Here is a 24956-nt window from a genome sequence, read left to right as displayed (position 1 = left end):
ATTTTGGGAGTCAATGTGAGAGTCAAAATGTGCACAATGGAGTTGACTCCCCAAAAAGCGGAAATGGTAGACGCGCAATTTTTGGATGTCTGTTTCGCATTATGCAAGGGGTGTTTGCAGTAAAGAAAATACAAAGATAATGTAAATCTACTCTACTCACTTTTATGAAAACTCAAAATAAATATAAATTTTTCGGAATGATTTTAGTTTGTCTTGGAATGCATTCAGTGGTGTGACAGGATGTTAAAAGTTGAAGGTCAGCAAGATTTCCTGAACACTTTTAAATTTGGTCTTGTGTGCAATTTTACACAGTTTCTTCAACATTGGAAGTACAAGCACATCAGTAGAATTTTTAAACCCAAAATCATTGATCAAAAGATTATTGGGGATCAATTACAGTGGCCTACTCCAAATAAAAATGTAACCACAGTACATACCACAGAATGTTTGCAACATGTCAGCACTAACAAGTATTATAGATCCTTGACATTTGATTGGTGGAGTATGTATTTACTGCCATGAGGCGCGATGCTCCAAAATTTATAATGTAGGAGTCCTATATTGATAATATTGAACACTTTGGACACAAGGTTGTGTCATGGCGGACTAGGTTGGTGTCTACATGAGGGCAAGTGTGTAGCCATGATGGGCGGTGCTGGGCACTGGGCAGGCTCGCCCAGGACTCAAAATGTTCAAGCAAAACACATTGTGACACCCATCACAGATTTAAAAATATTGGACTACTCCTAAATTAAAGTTAACACAAGTCCTAACTCTTTGTGAAATCGACCCCAGGAGAAGATCTGTCTCATCTGTCAAGTTGTCAGGCTACTTCGGTACTAAACGAAGCTGAATGAGATTCATTGTCAAAAATGTTCACAAAGATACTATTCATAGAGGTATTACGGTGAACATGTATTAGTCTACTGAAAAACACAACACTACTGGGCCCTATTTCATAGAGCTGCTAAGCAAAAATAATTGCCTAGCATGAAATGTTTGCCTCGATAAAAACAGGATTACCAACAAAATGTCCACGTGATTTTCAGGATAAACAAACAACAGCTGAACACCAGTAACAAGCAATATGCAACAAATGGAAATTTGGTTGGTAATCCTGTTTTTATCAAGGAAGAAATTTCATGCCAAGCAAATTTTCTGGCTTAGCATCTCCATGAAATTGGGCCCTAGGCTTGTCCAGATGTAATTTTACTGGCCAAGCACTGAACGTACTGGCCTTGGCAACCAGTCAAGTGCTGTTTTTAAGCCCTGAATACTGTACGAGCTTAATTAAACTTTAAAATCTGAGTAAAAGTAAATCATTTTTGGGGTTGAACAAAGAATTGACTAGAGTGGGATTCGAACCAACGACCTCCGGATTAACGTGCCGGCGATCTACCAACTGAGCTATCTAGCCCTATATTGGCGGTGTCCCTATTTTGTCAATATCTTTGTTCGGGGGTGCCAGTCAGAAGCCATACAACCGTTAACTGCCGTGTAGCCAGGGATCACACCCAAATTACGATACAACCTGGGAATTCTCTAGTCAATTCTTTGTTCAACCCCAAAAATCATTTACAAATTTACCCAGTCAGTTTCCCTTGTGGTTTATATTGATATCTGAAACAAAAAGTCGCATCCCCTTAAGGTGATCCCCTAGCTGCCGCTTCCCAGGTTGTATCGTAATTTGGGTGTGATCCCTGGCTACACGGCAGTTAACGGTTGTATGGCTTCTGACTGGCACCCCCGAACAAAGATATTGACAAAATAGGGACACCGCCAATATAGGGCTAGATAGCTCAGTTGGTAGATCGCCGGCACGTTAATCCGGAGGTCGTTGGTTCGAATCCCACTCTAGTCAATTCTTTGTTCAACCCCAAAAATCATTTACAAATTTACCCAGTCAGTTTCCCTTGTGGTTTATATTGATATCTGAAACAAAAAGTCGCATCCCCTTAAGGTGATCCCCTAGCTGCCGCTTCCCAGGTTGTATCGTAATTTGGGTGTCATCCCTGGCTACACGGCAGTTAACGGTTGTATGGCTTCTGACTGGCACCCCCGAACAAAGATATTGACAAAATAGGGACACCGCCAATATAGGGCTAGATAGCTCAGTTGGTAGATCGCCGGCACGTTAATCCGGAGGTCGTTGGTTCGAATCCCACTCTAGTCAATTCTTTGTTCAACCCCAAAAATCATTTACAAATTTACCCAGTCAGTTTCCCTTGTGGTTTATATTAAAAGTAAATCAATTAGTTTTAAAGAATTAAAGGAACACGTTGCCTTGGATCGGTCAAGTTGGTCTTTGAAAAGCATTTGTAACCGTTTGTTATAAAATGCATATGGGTAGAAAGATGTAAAAGTAGAATACAATGATCTACACAAATAGGCCTCAAAATTGCGGGGTTTTCTTTTTACCTCATCCAATAACACGGTCGGCCATTTATGGGAGTCAAAAATTGGACTCCCATAAATTGATTTTTTTGTACTAACGTACTCATTTTCCAACAAATAGAGTCTTCATGTGAGTGGGAACAAATTACAAGTGTTTAAAATAAGTGAGCAGTGACTTGGTCCTGAAGATTTGTATTAAATCTTCCATGGATGTGGCCCTCGGCTCGGTGCTTTATTTCACCGCCATAACCCGCCCGGTTTTAAACGAATGTTCAAGACCTCCTTCCGCTCTTTCAAACCCTTATTACAAATGACCATGGTAATTTCCCATGTGATAAACAATCAGTGCCATCGTTTTCCAATTATTCGCCTTCGTCTCCGCCTTCTCCCCCTGAGCAGAGAGACATGATTCGGTTGGCACATTTTGTGAGTTGCAAAACTAGATTGAGACATTTACAGAGACTCCACTCGTCATCGGGACCCTTGTCAGCCCCTTCGTCGTTGTGTGTTTGTGCTGTGTTGCTATTACTTTTAGGAGGTCTGGTTATCTGGATAGAAAGTGGATGGTCAAAAAAGGAAGTTGTGTCATGTGAGGATGAAAAAGTGGGAAGGGGCAAAAAAATTAAACAATAACCAGCACAAAAAATATACCTGTAATCAAAGAAATTTGTGGCAGATCCGCTCTCCCCCAACTCGACTGTTTCAGGCAGCTGATTTAAGGTCCCAAAATTTGTGGGGAAAAATCCACAACACAGCAAGACTTGTGTCTCAGAATCTTTACAGGACCGAGATTTTATTTTCAAGACAAAAATCGTAATTGTTCAACAGTCTCCTGACGATGACTAGAGCAAGCTAGTTGAACCAATTCAAGAACTGACTCCGCGACAGTGCAGTTAATTACGATCCTGTAAGCTAAAGTAGTAGTCCCAGCCTATTTGCTATACCTTCCGCCCGGGTAGTAGTTAAAAAGCAGGACAGTTCTTTTCAGAACTGAGAAGTCTCCCGAACATAAAGAAAGACAGTTCTCTAAGAACAAACTCTACCTGGCAAGTAGATACACACATGGTGTTACCGCAAACCAAATATATATCTGCACCTTGAACACCCAGCAGGATGGATACGTGCGCATTACAAGTCTTATTATTATATTATTATATTATATAAAACTCAAAATGAGAAGATAGTTTTATCATCTAAACTGTTTGATTAAGAACCAATTTTATCTCTTTTGTGGTATGGGTGATACCCAGCAGGTTTAAAAGATATTTGTGAACCGACAAACTCAGCAGTTAATTTTCATCCTTTTGAGACGAAGATGTTGAATTGAACAAAAACAACCAAATTTATCTCATCTGTTTTATGGGCGATACTAGGCAGGATTGAGATATATTTGTGAGACCCAAACTCAACATTTGGAAGTCAGTCTTTAAAGAAGGAAACGTTGATTCTTTTTTTTCTTTTTTTTTTAAGACCAGCAGACTTTTCCGGTTTGTTATTTATTGGCCCGAAACTGGCCAAGTGGTCCAGTGTAAAATTTGAGCCCTTTATTTATTCATTAGAAACTCACCACATGGTTTTTTGTTGGTCCTCCCTTTGGTCCTCATGTTGTTTGTCAGATAGGTTCGCAGATTGGGTGTCATTTTGGTTCTGAGATTGGACGTCAGGTTGGTCCTCAGACTGGACGTCAGGTTGGTCCTCTATTGGATGGACTTGGCTCTTCTTGGATATCATTGTTGGTGTATTGTCTCGAACCTGTAGTAAAACATGGGATCATTACAGAATTGATAACAAACAAAAATCGTGAAGATCACAGATTAACATGAAACTTACCCGGTCTAATGATGATGATAGTAGAAAACTTCCCATGAAATATGATTGTCTGAAATGTCATATTTGTTGAGAAATAAATAACCTTATGTCGTGTTTGTATTTTTTCACTTAGTGAGCGTTTTATTAATTTCTTTGTCATTGATGCCATGCAAAAATGTGTAATCTGTTTTTCACTATTTTCTCTTGACCCAGATGATCTCAAACTTCTACAGGTTTGTCAATTTATATATTGGTACTACCAATTTGGTTAGCAAAAAAACAATTCTGTAATGTTCCTTTAAAATAACTTATAAAGGTGGAAATCTACTTTTTACTTGAATTTTGCATCTGAACAGCAAACAAACTTTTTTATTTCAAGAATCCACATGTTGTATATTTCAGTGTATGTCAAATGTACTTCAATAAACAGTTTTACAACTCAAACAACTGAGCAACAAAGGTTTACCTTGAATTTGAGAAAAGTCTTGGTCTTTGCTGGTCACAACTTGTTCATACAGTGCGTCGCCGCCGAATAAGTCTGAGCTTGTGGACAAAAACCGTCACATTGACAGTTCAGAATTGAAAGCTGTCTGGTTTTGGTTGGTGGGACAATTGTTGACAGGTTACCCTGGTAACCTAGGTTTTTAATAGGTTTTGAATAGTCTTTGATTACCAACATTTCCCCAAAGTTCCCCAGCATTGCGTTTATTGTTGAAGTTGAATGGGGGGCATTTAACTTCCTGGGTATAAAACCACAATGGTTATGGTTTTTGGGGAAAGGGAGCTTGCCCGGACTCTGAATCAAAGTTATACCTTGTGATTCAAAAGTGAATTATTTTATAACTGAATAAGACATCTGCGAATTCTTTCCTCATCTTCTAGTCTTCAATAAAGTCCCTGTAGCAATCGACCTGTGAAATTTCATCAAATTAGCGAACTAAACGAAGTTGTGTGCTTTCAGATGCTCGATTTCAGGACCTCAAATTCTAAATCTGAGGTCTCAAAATCAAAATCCTGGAAAATTACTTCTTTCTCATAAACTACGTCACTTCAGAGGGAGCCGTTTCTCACAATTATAACACCCCTTGCAAGTATTCCGCTGCTCATTGGTTTAGAGCGCGTCACATGACATGTCTTAGTTTTGCTAGACGACTGCCATGTGATAGTGCGTCGGTTTGCCATGCGCTAGTCCGAAGACTAGCACACGGCGTGCAGTACCCAGACGTTCGTTGCGTGTACGAGGATGATGAATTAATAGTCTGTAACCATTTCGGATTGCACGACACTACATGCAGCACAGTAAAAGTGTTTGCAATCTGTATTCGCGTCGTCCGTGGATTGTAGCATTCAGGTCGGTAACTTAATAATAATAGTACAGTATTTAGAAATGTTTGGGGTGTTGTAAAACAAATATTGACTGCTTTTACTCGTGCAATGGTTAAAAACTATGACTCCCTCGGTGATCCCCGTAGCGTTCTATTTTCCCTCGGCTTCGCCTTGGGCAAATAGAACGCTCCCGGGGATCACCTCGGGAGTCATAGTTTTAACAATAGCACTCGAAGCAGTCAATATTTGTATACTATCAACCTCTCCCCATTACTCGTAGTAAAAAAAGGTTTTATGATAATAACTATTTTGAGTAATTACAAATAGTGTCCACTGCCTTTAAGTGGTGAAAAAATGTTTCCCTGGAAACCATTGCAAGATTAATCCCTTTACAGCTGGTGACAGCTAAACCGGGACAAGGTAGATCGTATAAATAAACTCAAATCAAAGAGGTGCTCAAAATTAGTGGCTTTAAATACCATTTTTACTGGTAAATACCCACATTTACATTTCAGTGAAAATCTTTGAAAGGAAATTTCAAGTGTAGTTTTAAACATTTGGAAAAATGTGTGGCGGTCGGAAACAAAGGAAATTTTTCCAGTGGTTGGTGGGGAATTTGGCATCGACCATTTTGGGCAGAACCCTGTTCTTTTATTTGGTGTACTCTGTTTTTTGTTTGTTTTTGTTACCAATTGTATAAAAATGTCTTTACAAATAAAAAATTGAACGCCCTTAGTAGCATTCAAATGTATTTGTGATCGTAAAGAATTGAAAAAGGGTACTAAGAATTTTCCTATCAGCTCAAAAACAACAATCTAGGTACTGCAAAGAATTTTCCCGTCTCTTTTTTTCCCTAATGGCCAAATATCATGCCTGGTATTGGACTGATTTTGATTGCTCCAATCGAAGTAAGCATCATTTTACTGTGAAAGAATTTCAGGCTCTTATCACAGGGAGTTATTTACTAGTAGTAATCAGCTTTTAGACTCAAACTACTAAACTTATCAGTTTGTTTTTAAATGTAATTACCGATCACATACTTTTTATAAATGCCTCTATTAGAACAAAACAAAAACAAATCACTTGGTTTGTGTTTTTTTAGTGCTTTAATTTACTTGCTTTTGCTATAGATTTAGTGACTGCGATAATAGTACAGAAATAATTACTTACAAATGTTTAAAACATAATCAGTGCATAAAGTAGAGTCTTAAGCAGGCCTTGGTGCCCCATGCTTTAGCTGTGTTACCCTTCACAAATTTCCGAAGCAAATTTACATTTTCCTCAGAGAAGTGCCCCGTACCGTTGGGAAAATTGCTGTGCCCCTTCAAGGGCAAAGTTCAAGGCCTGCTTAAGAGCTATGTCTAGTACTGTAGTTAGTACTTGTAACGTTACACCAATTGAAGTTGAAATACCTATAAATTCCACAAATGCTTACTAGTGATGTTGGTATACAGTAGACTCCTTGCACAATGCGCAACGCACCTACATGCACCCATCTTGCACGCCATTTTGGGAGTCAATGTGAGAGTCAAAATGTGCACAATGGAGTTGACTCCCCAAAAAGCGGAAATGGTAGACGCGCAATTTTTGGATGTCTGTTTCGCATTATGCAAGGGGTGTTTGCAGTAAAGAAAATACAAAGATAATGTAAATCTACTCTACTCACTTTTATGAAAACTCAAAATAAATATAAATTTTTCGGAATGATTTTAGTTTGTCTTGGAATGCATTCAGTGGTGTGACAGGATGTTAAAAGTTGAAGGTCAGCAAGATTTCCTGAACACTTTTAAATTTGGTCTTGTGTGCAATTTTACACAGTTTCTTCAACATTGGAAGTACAAGCACATCAGTAGAATTTTTAGACCCAAAATCATTGATCAAAAGATTATTGGGGATCAATTACAGTGGCCTACTCCAAATAAAAATGTAACCACAGTACATACCACAGAATGTTTGCAACATGTCAGCACTAACAAGTATTATAGATCCTTGACATTTGATTGGTGGAGTATGTATTTACTGCCATGAGGCGCGATGCTCCAAAATTTATAATGTAGGAGTCCTATATTGATAATATTGAACACTTTGGACACAAGGTTGTGTCATGGCGGACTAGGTTGGTGTCTACATGAGGGCAAGTGTGTAGCCATGATGGGCGGTGCTGGGCACTGGGCAGGCTCGCCCAGGACTCAAAATGTTCAAGCAAAACACATTGTGACACCCATCACAGATTTAAAAATATTGGACTACTCCTAAATTAAAGTTAACACAAGTCCTAACTCTTTGTGAAATCGACCCCAGGAGAAGATCTGTCTCATCTGTCAAGTTGTCAGGCTACTTCGGTACTAAACGAAGCTGAATGAGATTCATTGTCAAAAATGTTCACAAAGATACTATTCATAGAGGTATTACGGTGAACATGTATTAGTCTACTGAAAAACACAACACTACTGGGCCCTATTTCATAGAGCTGCTAAGCAAAAATAATTGCCTAGCATGAAATGTTTGCCTCGATAAAAACAGGATTACCAACAAAATGTCCACGTGATTTTCAGGATAAACAAACAACAGCTGAACACCAGTAACAAGCAATATGCAACAAATGGAAATTTGGTTGGTAATCCTGTTTTTATCAAGGAAGAAATTTCATGCCAAGCAAATTTTCTGGCTTAGCATCTCCATGAAATTGGGCCCTAGGCTTGTCCAGATGTAATTTTACTGGCCAAGCACTGAACGTACTGGCCTTGGCAACCAGTCAAGTGCTGTTTTTAAGCCCTGAATACTGTACGAGCTTAATTAAACTTTAAAATCTGAGTAAAAGTAAATCAATTAGTTTTAAAGAATTAAAGGAACACGTTGCCTTGGATCGGTCAAGTTGGTCTTTGAAAAGCATTTGTAACCGTTTGTTATAAAATGCATATGGGTAGAAAGATGTAAAAGTAGAATACAATGATCTACACAAATATGCCTCAAAATTGCGGGGTTTTCTTTTTACCTCATCCAATAACACGGTCGGCCATTTATGGGAGTCAAAAATTGGACTCCCATAAATCGACGCTGTGTTAGTCGATGATGTAATAAGATAATCGTGCAGTTTCGAGGCATGTTTGTGTGGACCATTGTATTCTACTTTGACATTATCTTTCTACACATATGCATTTTATAACAAACGGTTACAAATGGTTTTCAAAGACCAACTCGACCGATCCGAGGCAACGTGTTCCTTTTTAAGAGGCTCCAAAGTCAAGTTGATTTTTTTGTACTAACGTACTCATTTTCCAACAAATAGAGTCTTCATGTGAGTGGGAACAAATTACAAGTGTTTAAAATAAGTGAGCAGTGACTTGGTCCTGAAGATTTGTATTAAATCTTCCATGGATGTGGCCCTCGGCTCGGTGCTTTATTTCACCGCCATAACCCGCCCGGTTTTAAACGAATGTTCAAGACCTCCTTCCGCTCTTTCAAACCCTTATTACAAATGACCATGGTAATTTCCCATTTGATAAACAATCAGTGCCATCGTTTTCCAATTATTCGCCTTCGTCTCCGCCTTCTCCCCCTGAGCAGAGAGACATGATTCGGTTGGCACATTTTGTGAGTTGCAAAACTAGATTGAGACATTTACAGAGACTCCACTCGTCATCGGGACCCTTGTCAGCCCCTTCGTTGTCGTGTGTTTGTGCTGTGTTGCTATTACTTTTAGGAGGTCTGGTTATCTGGATAGAAAGTGGATGGTCAAAAAAGGAAGTTGTGTCATGTGAGGATGAAAAAGTGGGAAGGGGCAAAAAAATTAAACAATAACCAGCACAAAAAATATACCTGTAATCAAAGAAATTTGTGGCAGATCCGCTCTCCCCCAACTCGACTGTTTCAGGCAGCTGATTTAAGGTCCCAAAATTTGTGGGGAAAAATCCACAATACAGCAAGACTTGTGTCTCAGAATCTTTACAGGACCGAGATTTTATTTTCAAGACAAAAATCGTAATTGTTCAACAGTCTCCTGACGATGACTAGAGCAAGCTAGTTGAACCAATTCAAGAACTGACTCCGCGACAGTGCAGTTAATTACGATCCTGTAAGCTAAAGTAGTAGTCCCAGCCTATTTGCTATACCTTCCGCCCGGGTAGTAGTTAAAAAGCAGGACAGTTCTTTTCAGAACTGAGAAGTCTCCCGAACATAAAGAAAGACAGTTCTCTAAGAACAAACTCTACCTGGCAAGTAGATACACACATGGTGTTACCGCAAACCAAATATATATCTGCACCTTGAACACCCAGCAGGATGGATACGTGCGCATTACAAGTCTTATTATTATATTATTATATTATATAAAACTCAAAATGAGAAGATAGTTTTATCATCTAAACTGTTTGATTAAGAACCAATTTTATCTCTTTTGTGGTATGGGTGATACCCAGCAGGTTTGAAAGATATTTGTGAACCGACAAACTCAGCAGTTAATTTTCATCCTTTTGAGACAAAGATGTTGAATTGAACAAAAACAACCAAATTTATCTCATCTGTTTTATGGGCGATACTAGGCAGGATTGAGATATATTTGTGAGACCCAAACTCAACATTTGGAAGTCAGTCTTTAAAGAAGAAAACGTTGATTCTTTTTTTTTTTTTTTTTAAGACCAGCAGACTTTTCCGGTTTGTTATTTATTGGCCCGAAACTGGCCAAGTGGTCCAGTGTAAAATTTGAGCCCTTTATTTATTCATTAGAAACTCACCACATGGTTTTTTTGTTGGTCCTCCCTTTGGTCCTCATGTTGTTTGTCAGATAGGTTCGCAGATTGGGTGTCATTTTGGTTCTGAGATTGGACGTCAGGTTGGTCCTCAGACTGGACGTCAGGTTGGTCCTCTATTGGATGGACTTGGCTCTTCTTGGATATCATTGTTGGTGTATTGTCTCGAACCTGTAGTAAAACATGGGATCATTACAGAATTGATAACAAACAAAAATCGTGAAGATCACAGATTAACATGAAACTTACCCGGTCTAATGATGATGATAGTAGAAAACTTCCCATGAAATATGATTGTCTGAAATGTCATATTTGTTGAGAAATAAATAACCTTATGTCGTGTTTGTATTTTTTCACTTAGTGAGCGTTTTATTAATTTCTTTGTCATTGATGCCATGCAAAAATGTGTAATCTGTTTTTCACTATTTTCTCTTGACCCAGATGATCTCAAACTTCTACAGGTTTGTCAATTTATATATTGGTACTACCAATTTGGTTAGCAAAAAAACAATTCTGTAATGTTCCTTTAAAATAACTTATAAAGGTGGAAATCTACTTTTTACTTGAATTTTGCATCTGAACAGCAAACAAACTTTTTTATTTCAAGAATCCACATGTTGTATATTTCAGTGTATGTCAAATGTACTTCAATAAACAGTTTTACAACTCAAACAACTGAGCAACAAAGGTTTACCTTGAATTTGAGAAAAGTCTTGGTCTTTGCTGGTCACAACTTGTTCATACAGTGCGTCGCCGCCGAATAAGTCTGAGCTTGTGGACAAAAACCGTCACATTGACAGTTCAGAATTGAAAGCTGTCTGGTTTTGGTTGGTGGGACAATTGTTGACAGGTTACCCTGGTAACCTAGGTTTTGAATAGGTTTTGAATAGTCTTTGATTACCAACATTTCCCCAAAGTTCCCCAGCATTGCGTTTATTGTTGAAGTTGAATGGGGGGCATTTAACTTCCTGGGTATAAAACCACAATGGTTATGGTTTTTGGGGAAAGGGAGCTTGCCCGGACTCTGAATCAAAGTTATACCTTGTGATTCAAAAGTGAATTATTTTATAACTGAATAAGACATCTGCGAATTCTTTCCTCATCTTCTAGTCTTCAATAAAGTCCCTGTAGCAATCGACCTGTGAAATTTCATCAAATTAGCGAACTAAACGAAGTTGTGTGCTTTCAGATGCTCGATTTCAGGACCTCAAATTCTAAATCTGAGGTCTCAAAATCAAAATCCTGGAAAATTACTTCTTTCTCATAAACTACGTCACTTCAGAGGGAGCCGTTTCTCACAATTATAACACCCCTTGCAAGTATTCCGCTGCTCATTGGTTTAGAGCGCGTCACATGACATGTCTTAGTTTTGCTAGACGACTGCCATGTGATAGTGCGTCGGTTTGCCATGCGCTAGTCCGAAGACTAGCACACGGCGTGCAGTACCCAGACGTTCGTTGCGTGTACGAGGATGATGAATTAATAGTCTGTAACCATTTCGGATTGCACGACACTACATGCAGCACAGTAAAAGTGTTTGCAATCTGCATTCGCGTCGTCCGTGGATTGTAGCATTCAGGTCTGTAACTTAATAATAATAGTACAGTATTTAGAAATGTTTGGGGTGTTGTAAAACAAATATTGACTGCTTTTACTCGTGCAATGGTTAAAAACTATGACTCCCTCGGTGATCCCCGTAGCGTTCTATTTTCCCTCGGCTTCGCCTCGGGCAAATAGAACGCTCCCGGGGATCACCTCGGGAGTCATAGTTTTAACAATAGCACTCGAAGCAGTCAATATTTGTATACTATCAACCTCTCCCCATTACTCGTAGTAAAGAAAGGTTTTATGATAATAACTATTTTGAGTAATTACAAATAGTGTCCACTGCCTTTAAGTGGTGAAAAAATGTTTCCCTGGAAACCATTGCAAGATTAATCCCTTTACAGCTGGTGACAGCTAAACCGGGACAAGGTAGATCGTATAAATAAACTCAAATCAAAGAGGTGCTCAAAATTAGTGGCGTTAAATACCATTTTTACTGGTAAATACCCACATTTACATTTCAGTGAAAATCTTTGAAAGGAAATTTCAAGTGTAGTTTTAACTATTTGGAAAAATGTGTGGCGGTCGGAAACAAAGGAAATTTTTCCAGTGGTTGGTGGGGAATTTGGCATCTTTTATTTGGTGTACTTTGTTTTTTGTTTGTTTTTGTTACCAATTGTATAAAAATGTCTTTACAAATAAAAAATTGAACGCCCTTAGTAGCATTCAAATGTATTTGTGATCGTAAAGAATTGAAAAAGGGTACTAAGAATTTTCCTATCAGCTCAAAAATAACAATCTAGGTACTGCAAAGAATTTTCCCGTCTCTTTTTTTCCCTAATGGCCAAATATCATGCCTGGTATTGGACTGATTTTGATTGCTCCAATCGAAGTAAGCATCATTTTACTGTGAAAGAATTTCAGGCTCTTATCACAGGGAGTTATTTACTAGTAGTAATCAGCTTTTAGACTCAAACTACTAAACTTATCAGTTTGTTTTTAAATGTAATTACCGATCATATACTTTTTATAAATGCCTCTATTAGAACAAAACAAAAACAAATCACTTGGTTTGTGTTTTTTTAGTGCTTTAATTTACTTGCTTTTGCTATAGATTTAGTGACTGCGATAATAGTACAGAAATAATTACTTACAAATGTTTAAAACATAATCAGTGCATAAAGTAGAGTCTTAAGCAGGCCTTGGTGCCCCATGCTTTAGCTGTGTTACCCTTCACAAATTTCTGAAGCAAATTTACATTTTCCTCAGAGAAGTGCCCCGTACCGGCGGGAAAATTGCTGTGCCCCTTCAAGAGCAAAGTTCAAGGCCTGCTTAAGAGCTATGTCTAGTACTTTAAGTCTAGTACTTAACTTTACTCTAAGTAGTTAGTACTTGTAATGCTACACCAATTGAAGTTGAAATACCTATAAATTCCACAAATATGCTTACTAGTGATGTTGGTACACAGTAGACTCCTTGCACAATGCGCAACGCACCTACATGCACCCATCTTGCACGCCATTTTGGGAGTCAATGTGAGAGTCAAAATGTGCACAACGGAGTTGACTCCCTAAAAAGCGGAAATGGTAGACGCGCTATTCTTGGATGTCTGTTTCGCATTATGCAAGGGGTGTTTGCAGTAAAGAAAATACAAAGATAATGTAAATCTACTCTACTCACTTTTATGAAAACTCAAAAGAAAAATATAAATTTTTCGGAATGATTTTAGTTTGTCTTGGAATGCATTCAGTGGTGTGACAGGATGTTAAAAGCTGAAGGTCAGCAAGATTTCCTGAACACTTTTAAATTTGGTCTTGTGTGCAATTTTACACAGTTTCTTAAACATTGGAAGTACAAGCACATCAGTAGAATTTTTAAACCCAAAATCATTGATCAAAAGATTATTGGGGATCAATTACAGTGGCCTACTCCAAATAAAAATGTAACCACAGTACATACCACAGAATGTTTGCAACATGTCAGCACTAACAAGTATTATAGATCCTTGACATTTGATTGGTGGAGTATGTATTTACTGCCATGAGGCGCGATGCTCCAAAATTTATAATGTAGGAGTCCTATATTGATAATATTGAACACTTTGGACACAAGGTTGTGTCATGGCGGACTAGGTTGGTGTCTACATGAGGGCAAGTGTGTAGCCATGATGGGCGGTGCTGGGCACTGGGCAGGCTCGCCCAGGACTCAAAATGTTCAAGCAAAACACATTGTGACACCCATCACAGATTTAAAAATATTGTCTACTGTGCATTGTTACAGACACAGAACAGTCAAAAGGCCATTCATTCAATTTATTGCATGGCGCCATGACATAATTAAACATGACTAATTCTTTTGGTCCCCTCACCGCTGGTGGATTTAAAAAAAAAAAAGTATTGCCCCACATTAAAATTGGTCTAGATTCAGAAGGGGCGAATGTTCGGGGGAATGTTTTATGTATATTTTGAAGAAAAGAAATTCACTCAGGATCTATGAAAAACAACTATTGAATGCATTTCAATCATGGATTGTCGCAGAGTATACTCAATTGGTGAAATCTGGTTTGTTCCATGTTACTCAGCTTGCCTCGTTAAAGGCAATGGACACTATTGGTAATTACTCAAAATAATTGTTATCATAAAATTTACTTGGTAACAAGCAATGGAGAGCTGTTAATAGTATAAAACATTGTGAGAAATGGCTCCCTCTGAAGAAAGGTAGTTTTTGAGAAAGAGGTAATTTCTCACTCAAATATTAAAAGACTTCAACTGAAGCCTTTTAATATTTTTCAGGCATTTGAAAGCACAAACTTGGTGCAACAAGGGTGTTTTTTCTTTCATTATTCTCTTGCAACTTCGATGACCAATTCAGTCCAACTTTTCACAGGTTACTTATTTGATGCATGTTGGGATACACCAAGAGATATACTGACCTCTTGGACTGTTACCAAAGGTGTCCAGTGCCTTTAAAGGGGTGTGATTTTGTATTTTTATGTTTTTCTACTAATTACATGGAACCCAAAACCCCAAATACAAATCACCGCTTCAGATAAGTAATAAATTAACCACAACCTTTTGGCAAGTTCTTAATGCATGCAAGTTCTTAATGCATGTTCTATTATAAGATGCAACAGTTATGCTTTTTCAGATTGTAAATGGGCATGTGCTTTTCAATTTTTGCCCCCAAATTCTGAAGTAGCCAGTTGCATTGTTTACCTGTAATTTAAATACATTTCTTTCTAAGTAAAGCCTGCAAATGTGAATTCGAAGCAAATTTTGACGCCACCTGGCTGCCATCGCAGCGAATGTTTCACAGGAGTTGAACACAGTTCAAAATTATTCGTTTCGAATTTGTGTCGTGGCTGCCCTCGCAGCGACTGTTTCGCAGGAGTTGAACACAGTTCGAAATTATTCGTTGCGAATTTTTTGCGAATTGGTGTCGTCAAAATTTGTATCAAATTCACATTCGCAGGAAGTATGAAATGGGATTAAGAAGATGTTTTTAAACTAAGAAGCTGTTTTTATTCATTAAGATGTTTTTAGCTAAGCGAAGCTGCTTTTAATTATTAAGCTGTGTTTAACTAAGAAAGCTGTTTTAAAGTTAAGCTATTTTAAACCTGCATAGGCCTATAAGTGAACTTTCTCTGGTGTTTTCTCATCTTCTTGTTCTTCAGTTCAACCATTGTTGGTTCATTCTGTCTTTTCACTTACAGGCCCATATAATAATGAAGCACTACACATGTAGATGCGCTCATCCGTTCTTGTCTTCTTGTAGTCTCCTTTTTGTGAATTTTGAAAGAGAAACAAAAATGCACATTGAACATATTGTTTTAGATTTTTTTTTCTCATGTAGTAGTTGAAAATCAGGACATTTCTTTTCAGAATTGAGAAGTCTCCCGAGAAAATCAGGGGCAGAGACAGGCCTGACATTTTACTGAGGCAATTTGCTTCTAGCCATTATTTGTCATGGGCTTCTGTTTCCTGGAAGTGTTTGTCTACTAATTAGAATTGCTAAACTCTACTCAGTTCTTAATAAGACTTTGCCACGCTCATTGTTGGCTATGGGTAAAAACCAAAATGTATAGACTCTTACCATTGTAGCTATCCAAATTGGTTAAAGCCTATGACAGGCATTGGTGCGATATATGTTAGTCTTGGTGGTTCTCTTGCTGTTGCTACCAACACCTCGTTCTGGAAAGATAAAAGTGATAAAGGTAGGTCAACAATAGCACTTCCCACTAATGCTAAAAATAGAAGCTTTGTACCCGGATCTCAGACAAACGTACAATATTTCACTAACATACGCGCGCATACGTGTCCAAGTTCACACCTCGCGTGTACTGACTGCATGTACATGTATGACTACTACAAGTGCCATATCTGGCGCAACGATGGTGGCGTGATCGCTAAAGTAGTGGAATGCTTGACTGAGCAAAAATGGCGTCATTAGTGCGGACTGCTATTGATGCCTTTCCTGATCCCCACTCCCTTTTCATCCATTCAAACCATTGTAACTCACAACGTGTTCATGTATGTGTTCTCTCTTTCTGAGCTTTAAAGTTTATAACCTAATAATAAAAACACTAAAATTTAATTTGGGAGGCTTTCCTTAATACTTGCAGCTGAGAAGCAAACACCTGTTTCAGACAGGCGCTCCAGGGGTGGATTTCACAAAGGTAGTCCTAACTTAGGACTAGTCCTAGGCAATGCTAAGAGATAGGACCAGTCCTAAGTTAGGATGAGTTACTGGTCCTAACTTAGGACCAGTCCTATCTCTTAGCATTGCTTAGGACTAGTCCTAAGTTAGGACTACCTTTGTGAAATCCACCCCAGAGTCAGACCGAACCAAGTTTTGTTAAGCACATGAAAATTTCAACGTCTGAAATAGGAGCAGTCGTTCGGATCGACACTGGAGCGCCTTGGGTTCAGGTGCGGATGTTTTCATGAGCCAGGCCGATGTAAAAGTTGTTAAGTTCGCCTGTCTTCAACCAAAATTGATTTGGCTCGACCTAGAGTCGCTCCTAGTCTATTAGCGCTTGTCTGAAACGGGTGTATATTGCTACCTGAAGCTACAACATGATAGACACGCAGGTTGCATGGACGCCTTTAGCAGCTATAGCAAGGCACACTGACTTATATATGACCACTAAGCACAGTCGGAGATTCAAGATGTTTGATTTTTCTGGAGGGAGGGAAAACCGGAGGCCTCAGATGAAAACCATCATGACACAGGGGAGATCCGAAAAACACAACCCTAAAATCACGTGGCCCTAGCTGGGAATCAAACCAGGGCCAGAGGCGGGCGCTTTACGCACAAGCCAGCCATACCGCGGCTTTTTGTAGGAATAGCAGTGATGGGCCAAATTTTGTGGCCATGTAAAGCATGTGATTATAGAGTCAGAAATGTGGTATTGTCCAGGCCTCAAATTAACCGCTGCACCACAGTAATTGCATAGAGCATGTCTTCAAGACAAACTAGAAGCCATTTTCTTGTTGTTTTTAATTTTTAATAATTGAGCAGGATTTGAACTGATCCCTTGGCTGCCACTTCCCAGGTTATATCGAAAACTTGGGTGTTATTCCTGGCTACACAGCAGTTCAAAGTTTTATGGCTTCTGACTGGCACCCCGTACAACGATATTGACAAAGTAGGGACATTAATTTTGGTTTTTTACCCATACACCGATGTGTGTTAGCACTGTATACTCAGTACTTTCCCGAGTCCTGTGAAAAAATATCACAGGCATGTTACTCGGGTGGGATTCGAACCCACGACCCTTGCAATTCTAGAGCAGTGTCTTACCAACTAGACTACCGAGGTTGCCCGGCAGCTAGAGGCAGTTCGAATCCTATGTTTTGGCAGCGGGTACCGCAACGATATAATAGATGTTAAATTTGCATCGGGGATAAAGAATATTAATTTTGGTTTTTTACCCATACACCGATGTGTGTTAGCACTGTATACTCAGTACTTTCCCGAGTCCTGTGAAAAAATATCACAGGCATGTTTTAGGGTGGGATTCGAACCCACGACCCTTGCAATTCTAGAGCAGTGTCTTACCAACTAGACTACCGAGGTTGCCCGGCAGCTAGAGGCAGTTCGAATCCTATGTTTTGGCAGCGGGTACCGCAACGATATAATAGATGTTAAATTTGCATCGGGGATAAAGAATATTAATTTTGGTTTTTTACCCAAAAGGGTCGTGGGTTCGAATCCCACCCGAGTAACATGCCTGTGATATTTTTTCACAGGACTCGGGAAAGTACTGAGTATACAGTGCTAACACACATCGGTGTATGGGTAAAAAACCAAAATTAATATTCTTTATCCCCGATGCAAATTTAACATCTATTATATCGTTGCGGTACCCGCTGCCAAAACATAGGATTCGAACTGCCTCTAGCTGCCGGGCAACCTCGGTAGTCTAGTTGGTAAGACACTGCTCTAGAATTGCAAGGGTCGTGGGTTCGAATCCCACCCGAGTAACATGCCTGTGATATTTTTTCACAGGACTCGGGAAAGTACTGAGTATACAGTGCTAACACACATCGGTGTATGGGAAAAAAAAACCAAAATTAATATTCTTTATCCCCGATGCAAATTTAACATCTATTATAAAGTAGGGACACCCCCAACATTGGGTTATATAGCTCAGTGAGTTGGTAGAGGGCTGCAGCCGATTTAAACGAAAACGCTAGGATCAATCCTATCTCGAGTTAGGACGAATAACCCATCCTAACTTAGGATGAGTTCAATGCGTCCTACGTATTTTGATACGGAACTGAACCCGTCATAAGTCCTAAGATTAATCCTAAGTTAGGAAGAGTTTGGTGAAATCGACGGCTGGTGTGTTTCCCAGGGGTCAGTGGTTCAAATCCCGCTCTTGTTAATTTTTGTTTAATGTCCATAATATTGGAGAGGAGTACACGTACCTCTTTCATTCGCTTCTTTGATCTTGATATAACATCATCTTGCTGAAGATTCTTTAGGTTTGGAGAAAGTACCTGTATGTAGTGGAAAGGGAAAAAAGGTCATTTTTAATAATCGATATTTATTTGGTTTGCGGTAAGACCATGTGTGTATATACTTGCCAGATAGAGTTTGTTTTTTAGAGAACTGTCTTGCTGCAGTGTATATGTAGTATTCTTCTACTACCGCGGAGTATATTTATCGGATTGTTCGGGAGACTTCTCAGTTTTGAAAAGAACTGTCCTACTTATTAACTACTACCCGGGCAGAAGGTATAGAAAATTGGCTGGGACTACTACTTTAGCTTACAGGATTGTGATTAACTACACTTCAGCGGAGTCAGGTTTTGAATTGGTCTCGACATTTAGGCTAGCTTGCTTTAGTCATTGCAGGAGACCAAAGAGTTCTTAAACAAGTCAAGTAGTCATTGTCTCTTTCCTTTGAGTCTCAATCAGAAAACCCATAACAACGGGTGCATAATTTCTGTCTTCCCTCTACAGACATGAGCCATGTGTGGTGCTCACATAGTCAATGGTATCAGTGGTGAAATACAGCTCCCATCTGGATCAGTATGCTCAGATTTATTATCTTCAGTAGAAAAGATTTGACTCTGATTGATGTCAATAAAATTGTCCCTTACATAATCCCCCCAAAAACAGAGCGATATTCATGATGAGGGGTATAGACCGTACTGAATATGATGTCACCGTTCAAATATTTGCCCTACAAGATGGCGTCTGCGAGCATGTGCATGTGTGTGTGCAAGCTTGTGTCGTAGAAATCAAACCGGGAACGCTGCGTGCTGCGTGTGTCTTTGATGTACGCACGTAGACGCGCATACGGTTTGACCTACAAGATGGCGACTTTCATAGCAAAAAAGGGGTTATTCAATACGGTCTATTGGGGGAAGGAATGGGATATATTTTTGACTGCGTGAGGCGCTCTCACACTAGTTTGTATCACTTCTTGGGGTATATTCATTCATACCCGAAATAGTTACTAAAATTAATTTAAAGACTGGAACACATTTACCACCACAGACATCATATTCATCGCAGACAAAATGACCTTTAAAGGAGCTTTTATAATCCTTCTCTCAAGCAACTTAAAACTACACTGCAGACACAAGTGACAGATAAAACTGTGCAGGACAAGTTGCATATACCCCGGAAGTGATACAAATACGATTGAGAGCGCCCTCACATGGTAAAAAATCCGACGCATTGGAAGGGAAGCTCAAAGTTACTCCATTGTTAGCTCTGTTGCTCTACGCCTCTCTTAATATGCATGAGGTACGTCACAATGATAACCCAAAACGAGGCCATGGACTGCAAGTGGTGGCGGACGTGCGCCCATAGCCTCAGTTTGGGTAAGAATTATGACGTCATGCATAAATATTAAGAGAGGCATATTGAAATTTAGAACAACTTACCTCCTTAGTGTCACTATGCCTCTTTTTCTTCACCATTTCAAAGTTTTCTTTTTGCTCCCCATCATAAACAGTGTTTATTTTTCGCTTAGGGGTATTTTTCTGAAAAAGAAAGAGAAGTTGCTGTGTTAAACTGTAAATACATGTAACAGAAAAAGTGTATTCACACTGAAGAAATATACAGGGAAAGTAGCTATGCACAACCACTTGGACTCGTATCATGATGGTATGTCTGTCTGTCTGTCTGTCTGTCTGTCTGTGTGTCGGGCTGTCTGTCTGTCTGTCTTAATGATTTTCCATTCAACTCGACAAACTCCCACAAGGGGATATAAACACTAAGCTGGCAGCAGACGGTCAATACATACCTTTTCAATATAGGGCAATAGTTCCAAATTAAAATTATTAATATCATCTGACACGAAGTCTTTGATATTGGTGTGAGGAGGATTCATCAGAGCAGTGTTATGCTGTGAAATTTAAAAGGAGAAGGTCGAGTTTCAGAATTTGGCAGTTGTGTAAATTAGGGAAGGTATCAAAAGTGGAGCATGTTCGAAATGCAAAAGAATGTTCCCAATACATGGGCATATGCTCACAATCCTTTGGACCGCCAGAACACTCTGCTAGACCCCATCACACAATCCTACATGAGTGAATTACACATGTATGCATTTTTAAAAACTTAATGTTCTGGCAATCCAGCGATGTATTGTAATAGTTATCAGATCCAGTTATATATTTAAGCATTCCTAACATTCCGTCTTTTCAGATGCTCCTTTAGAGTTATTTTATCAGAAATTGAAGTTAAACAATATAGAAACAAGCCCGTCAGATTTTCATCTTTGAAGGGCACTTCCTTTGGAAAATCTTAAAGTCCATGTGAAACTTTTGAAGGGGCACGAAGGCCAAGATCAGGGGCAACAGAGGCCATGGCCTTTGTGCTTCTGTGTAGTTCCAGTTCTGTATTGAATGGCATCTTCTTCATCACTGTTAACTACTGTTGGTTATCATTGAAGAAATGTAAAATTAAAATAAGTGTAGGATAAAAAAAACACAAAAGTTGAATTAAAACTGTCGCCCATTTACATGCAAAATATTTGTATTAGGCACAAACCTTTCCTTTGGATGGTTTTATGGCGGGAATTAGTGGATATTTGTCTTTCAGGAGTTGTCTCTGCATTATTGTCAGTTTAGTCTCACTCAATTGTTTGTACCTGGAAGAAAAAAAATGACATGTTTTCATATGCTTGTATGTATGTCTGTATACTTAAGCCGGTGCATACTTCCTGTGAATGTGAATGCGATACCATTGTGACGTCACAAATTCGCAACGAATAGTTCGCTGCAGTTGAGTTGTTCTCAAATTTCTTGCGAATATCGCAGTCAAATTCACTTCAAATTCACATCGCATTCGCTGGAAGTATGAACCCGGGCTTTACAGTGTAGAGACTATACATGGCCCAATTTCATAGAACTGCGTAGAAAGGAAATATTGCTTAACAGTTTTCTGCTAAGTATGATATCCCAGTGCATTAATCACTCTGATGATTCTGAATACTCATCTTACGATGAATCTGACTGAAATTGAGCTCTTTATTTTGTGGTTCTTTAAAATGTACATTCAATTTTTTTAATCTAAAAAAAAAAGTAATTTCATGTATAAATAATGCTGTATAGTTTCAACCACTTTTACACTTATGCTTATTGACATTTTTCAAATAATCTGTATAGATTTTAATAACTGTAGATTTTCAATTTCTAGCTTTTAACTGTTATTGTTTTTAATGGAGCTGGTCAACTAATGTAATTGCCTATTGAGGATGACGACAAATTCTGAATTTAATTTAAAGTCACCTGGAAATATAATTTTTTTTTCTTCTTTCAAACATAAGAGTATATGCTTACGAACAATAAAACAATTTTTTTAGTAATTGTTTGTCACGATTTATATGTTTAAAAAATATATAAAGTTGTTTGGGGGGCTGACTCCGCCTACCCCTTTTGTGACGTCAATCGAGGCAGACTTTGCCTGCAATGCGTATAGTAAACACACGTGCAAAGTACATGTACGTACAAACTCACGACTTGGTCCGTACATGTACTTTGCAATTGTGTTTACTCTACGCATTACTGGCAAAGTCTGCCTCGATTGACGTCACGAACAGCGCCCTCTCGGGTCAGGGTCTACTCTTAAATTTGTAAATAACATAAGAACTGATTTTTTAAAACCTTAGTTAACTGTTTATTCACATTCCACTCATCAAAACACATATATTAGTGACAAAAGCTTTATTTTGTAAAAATACCACTTCCAGGTGACTTTAATTGAATTCAATTGAATTATTTATTCAGCCAAAAACACTCCTAATAGAAACATGTCACCCAAAGTAAGAAATGTCACACATTAAGGACAGTCAAGATGAAAGATAAATTGTATAACAAGTACAGGCCTGTATGCTTCGTTTTTGAAAGGGAAGGGGCACCAAGGCATTTTCTTCTATGGTAAAGGGCACCCTGTAAAGAAGTTGTAAATTTCTCCTGTAGAAGGCAATGACCAGTGGGCATGGAGGCAATGGAATATGCTAATTACATTCACGCATGCGTACAGACCCTGTTGGTTGGCAAACGCCATAGAGTTGTGCACTAAGCAAACGCGCAGTCGCATCTGCGTCACGCACCCATTAGCTGTGTACAAAACAGCGCGATGTTCCCTCATTTTGCCAACCAAAACGTTAGTGCGCACGCGCTACGTGCAATTAACATATTTCATGGGAAGAGTCTATTGCCTTGGTTGCCTCCGAGAAGTATCAGGCCTGCAAGTACCAATCAAAATGAATAGATACAGAGGCCAGTAGGTAAGAATGAGACGGCGGTGATGAGATGGAGGTGAGGATGAGGAATGTATAGAAGGGGAGCAGATCGGGGTGGGATGGGAAATATATATAAGGGGGGCAGATTAGGGAAGAGGGGAAGTGGGAGGGAGTTCAACAAGAAGAAGACAATCCAATCTAAGATGGCCAGGATGAACAAAAGCGAAAACACTGTGACCCAAAAGCCTGTTTATCCAATCCTAGCTTGGTAACATGAAATAATTTATGGGATTTGAGGCATTGCATGGTGAGGTATCAATATATATTTGGTTTGCGAAACACCAAGTGTGTATCTACTTGCCAGGTAGATTAGGTTCTTTAGAGAAGTCTCCCAAATTCCGAAAATCTACTACCGGTAGTAGAATAAGAAAGACAGTTCTCTAACATGTCTAAATAACCTGGAAAGTAGACACACACATGGTGTTAACGCAACCCAAATGTACTTGAAATAATTTACCAGCAATAAAAGACTATTAAATATACCAGTAATATGAAAAGTTAAAAATAAATCTGGGGAAAAAAAAAATGTATTATAGGGTAATGTAGATAAATTAGTAATTAAATAGGTGAATAAATAACTGCTCAAAAAGTAAATGAATTAAGCAAAAGAAATAATAAATCAAACAGATCTGGAAGAAACCCAACAAGTGAAAAACAAGTAAGTAATGAAACTTACAAAGGAGCTGAAAACCAAAGACAAGAACACGGGGACAAGGCTAAACAAAACAAACCCTATGGCGATTAGAAACACACGATAACACCAAAACACAACATGATCAACCACCATCAGTCATTGAGCATTCTTATCTAATGATACCATCACTGATCTCAACACAACCACCTTATCCTCAATCTTAAATAAAAACATCTGATATGATCAAATCAGAATCTAAATCCTACCTGATCAGATAAAAACAACTGATTAATCCTCATAAATCAATGATTTCCGTCAAGAATCGGCTTAGAATGTGTCGAGTAGCGTTGATAAAAATGGTTTTGGAATTCCCCCTTTTAGTGAATTACCAACCTTTTGACACCTGTGCGCATGTGTGTACATTGTGCTGAAACGTCATTGTGTATAACTTAACATAATATTTAACATAATAATAATTTACCTACAGACACCATTATGATCCAACCAACTATGAAATAATGTGTATAAAATTTGTTTATTTATTTTAAGGCAAGATTTTCTTTCACAGTTGGCAGTATTTCAGGGGAAAATGTTTTTTGACAGGATGTCCGAATACAGTACAATTTGTTTTTGAAAGTTTATACACACTTGATGTTGAAGGGAAATTGTATGCACAGTTGCAATCATGGTTCAATGTTGCAAACTTACCTATAGGGAGTTGGGGTTCAAGGTTGCAAACATACCTATATATGGGTGATTTTCACTTAAAATAGGTAGAAAACAGATTGCCTGCCTTGGTAATATATTGTAGGCTTTAAAAGTATTCAAAATTAAACGTATTGGGAGCCAAAATCAAAGGGGTACAGTATACAATATTTGCCCGATTGAGGGCAAAAACCTGCCCAGGTTGTTGACTTCCAGCGTGAGGTTTTTTGAATGACATACCTGAAATAAATGGGCCTGTTTGCCCAGAGGTGTTGGGACATTTTGAAAGAATTGTGCTCTTGGGGGTTTGAAAACTAGACCTGTGTACTGTAGGGTTGTTTTGATTTTGATGGGGAATAAACTTAATGGGCCTTGGGCTCTTCCCTATGTCAACTTGAGCCGAGGATAAAAGTTCAAGAATCAATGGATCGATTTCTTTCCCCATTACTGTAAAAAGCAGTGAGACTTCTGAGTTTGTATTTGTATTTTTTATTGTATAGCATTTTGTATACACCTTTATCATGCTGCCT

General features: G+C 38.6%; 1 protein-coding gene and 1 long non-coding RNA gene across 2 annotated transcripts; both read right to left on the bottom strand.

The window, feature by feature from the left end:
* Positions 1-8710: 8710 nt before the first annotated feature.
* Positions 8711-11345, bottom strand: LOC117293145. Its single transcript, XR_004519362.1, has 3 exons — positions 10972-11345; positions 10263-10448; positions 8711-9245 (listed from the first exon to the last, which is right to left on the bottom strand). It is a non-coding gene; the product is annotated as an uncharacterized LOC117293145 (long non-coding RNA).
* Positions 11346-14669: 3324 nt separating this feature from the next.
* Positions 14670-23813, bottom strand: LOC117293144. The gene is made up of 7 exons (XM_033775380.1): positions 23764-23813; positions 21332-21431; positions 20586-20687; positions 20224-20322; positions 18755-18826; positions 15915-16012; positions 14670-15600 (listed from the first exon to the last, which is right to left on the bottom strand). Exons 2-6 carry the CDS (start codon positions 21395-21397, stop codon positions 15923-15925), a joined length of 429 nt encoding a protein of 142 aa, XP_033631271.1. The 5' UTR covers positions 21398-21431; positions 23764-23813; the 3' UTR covers positions 14670-15600; positions 15915-15922.
* Positions 23814-24956: the final 1143 nt, after the last annotated feature.

Source organism: Asterias rubens, chromosome 7 (genome assembly GCF_902459465.1).
Source record: "Asterias rubens chromosome 7, eAstRub1.3, whole genome shotgun sequence".
Classification (NCBI taxonomy): domain Eukaryota; kingdom Metazoa; phylum Echinodermata; class Asteroidea; order Forcipulatida; family Asteriidae; genus Asterias; species Asterias rubens.
This window is presented reverse-complemented; position numbering and strand designations above follow the sequence as displayed.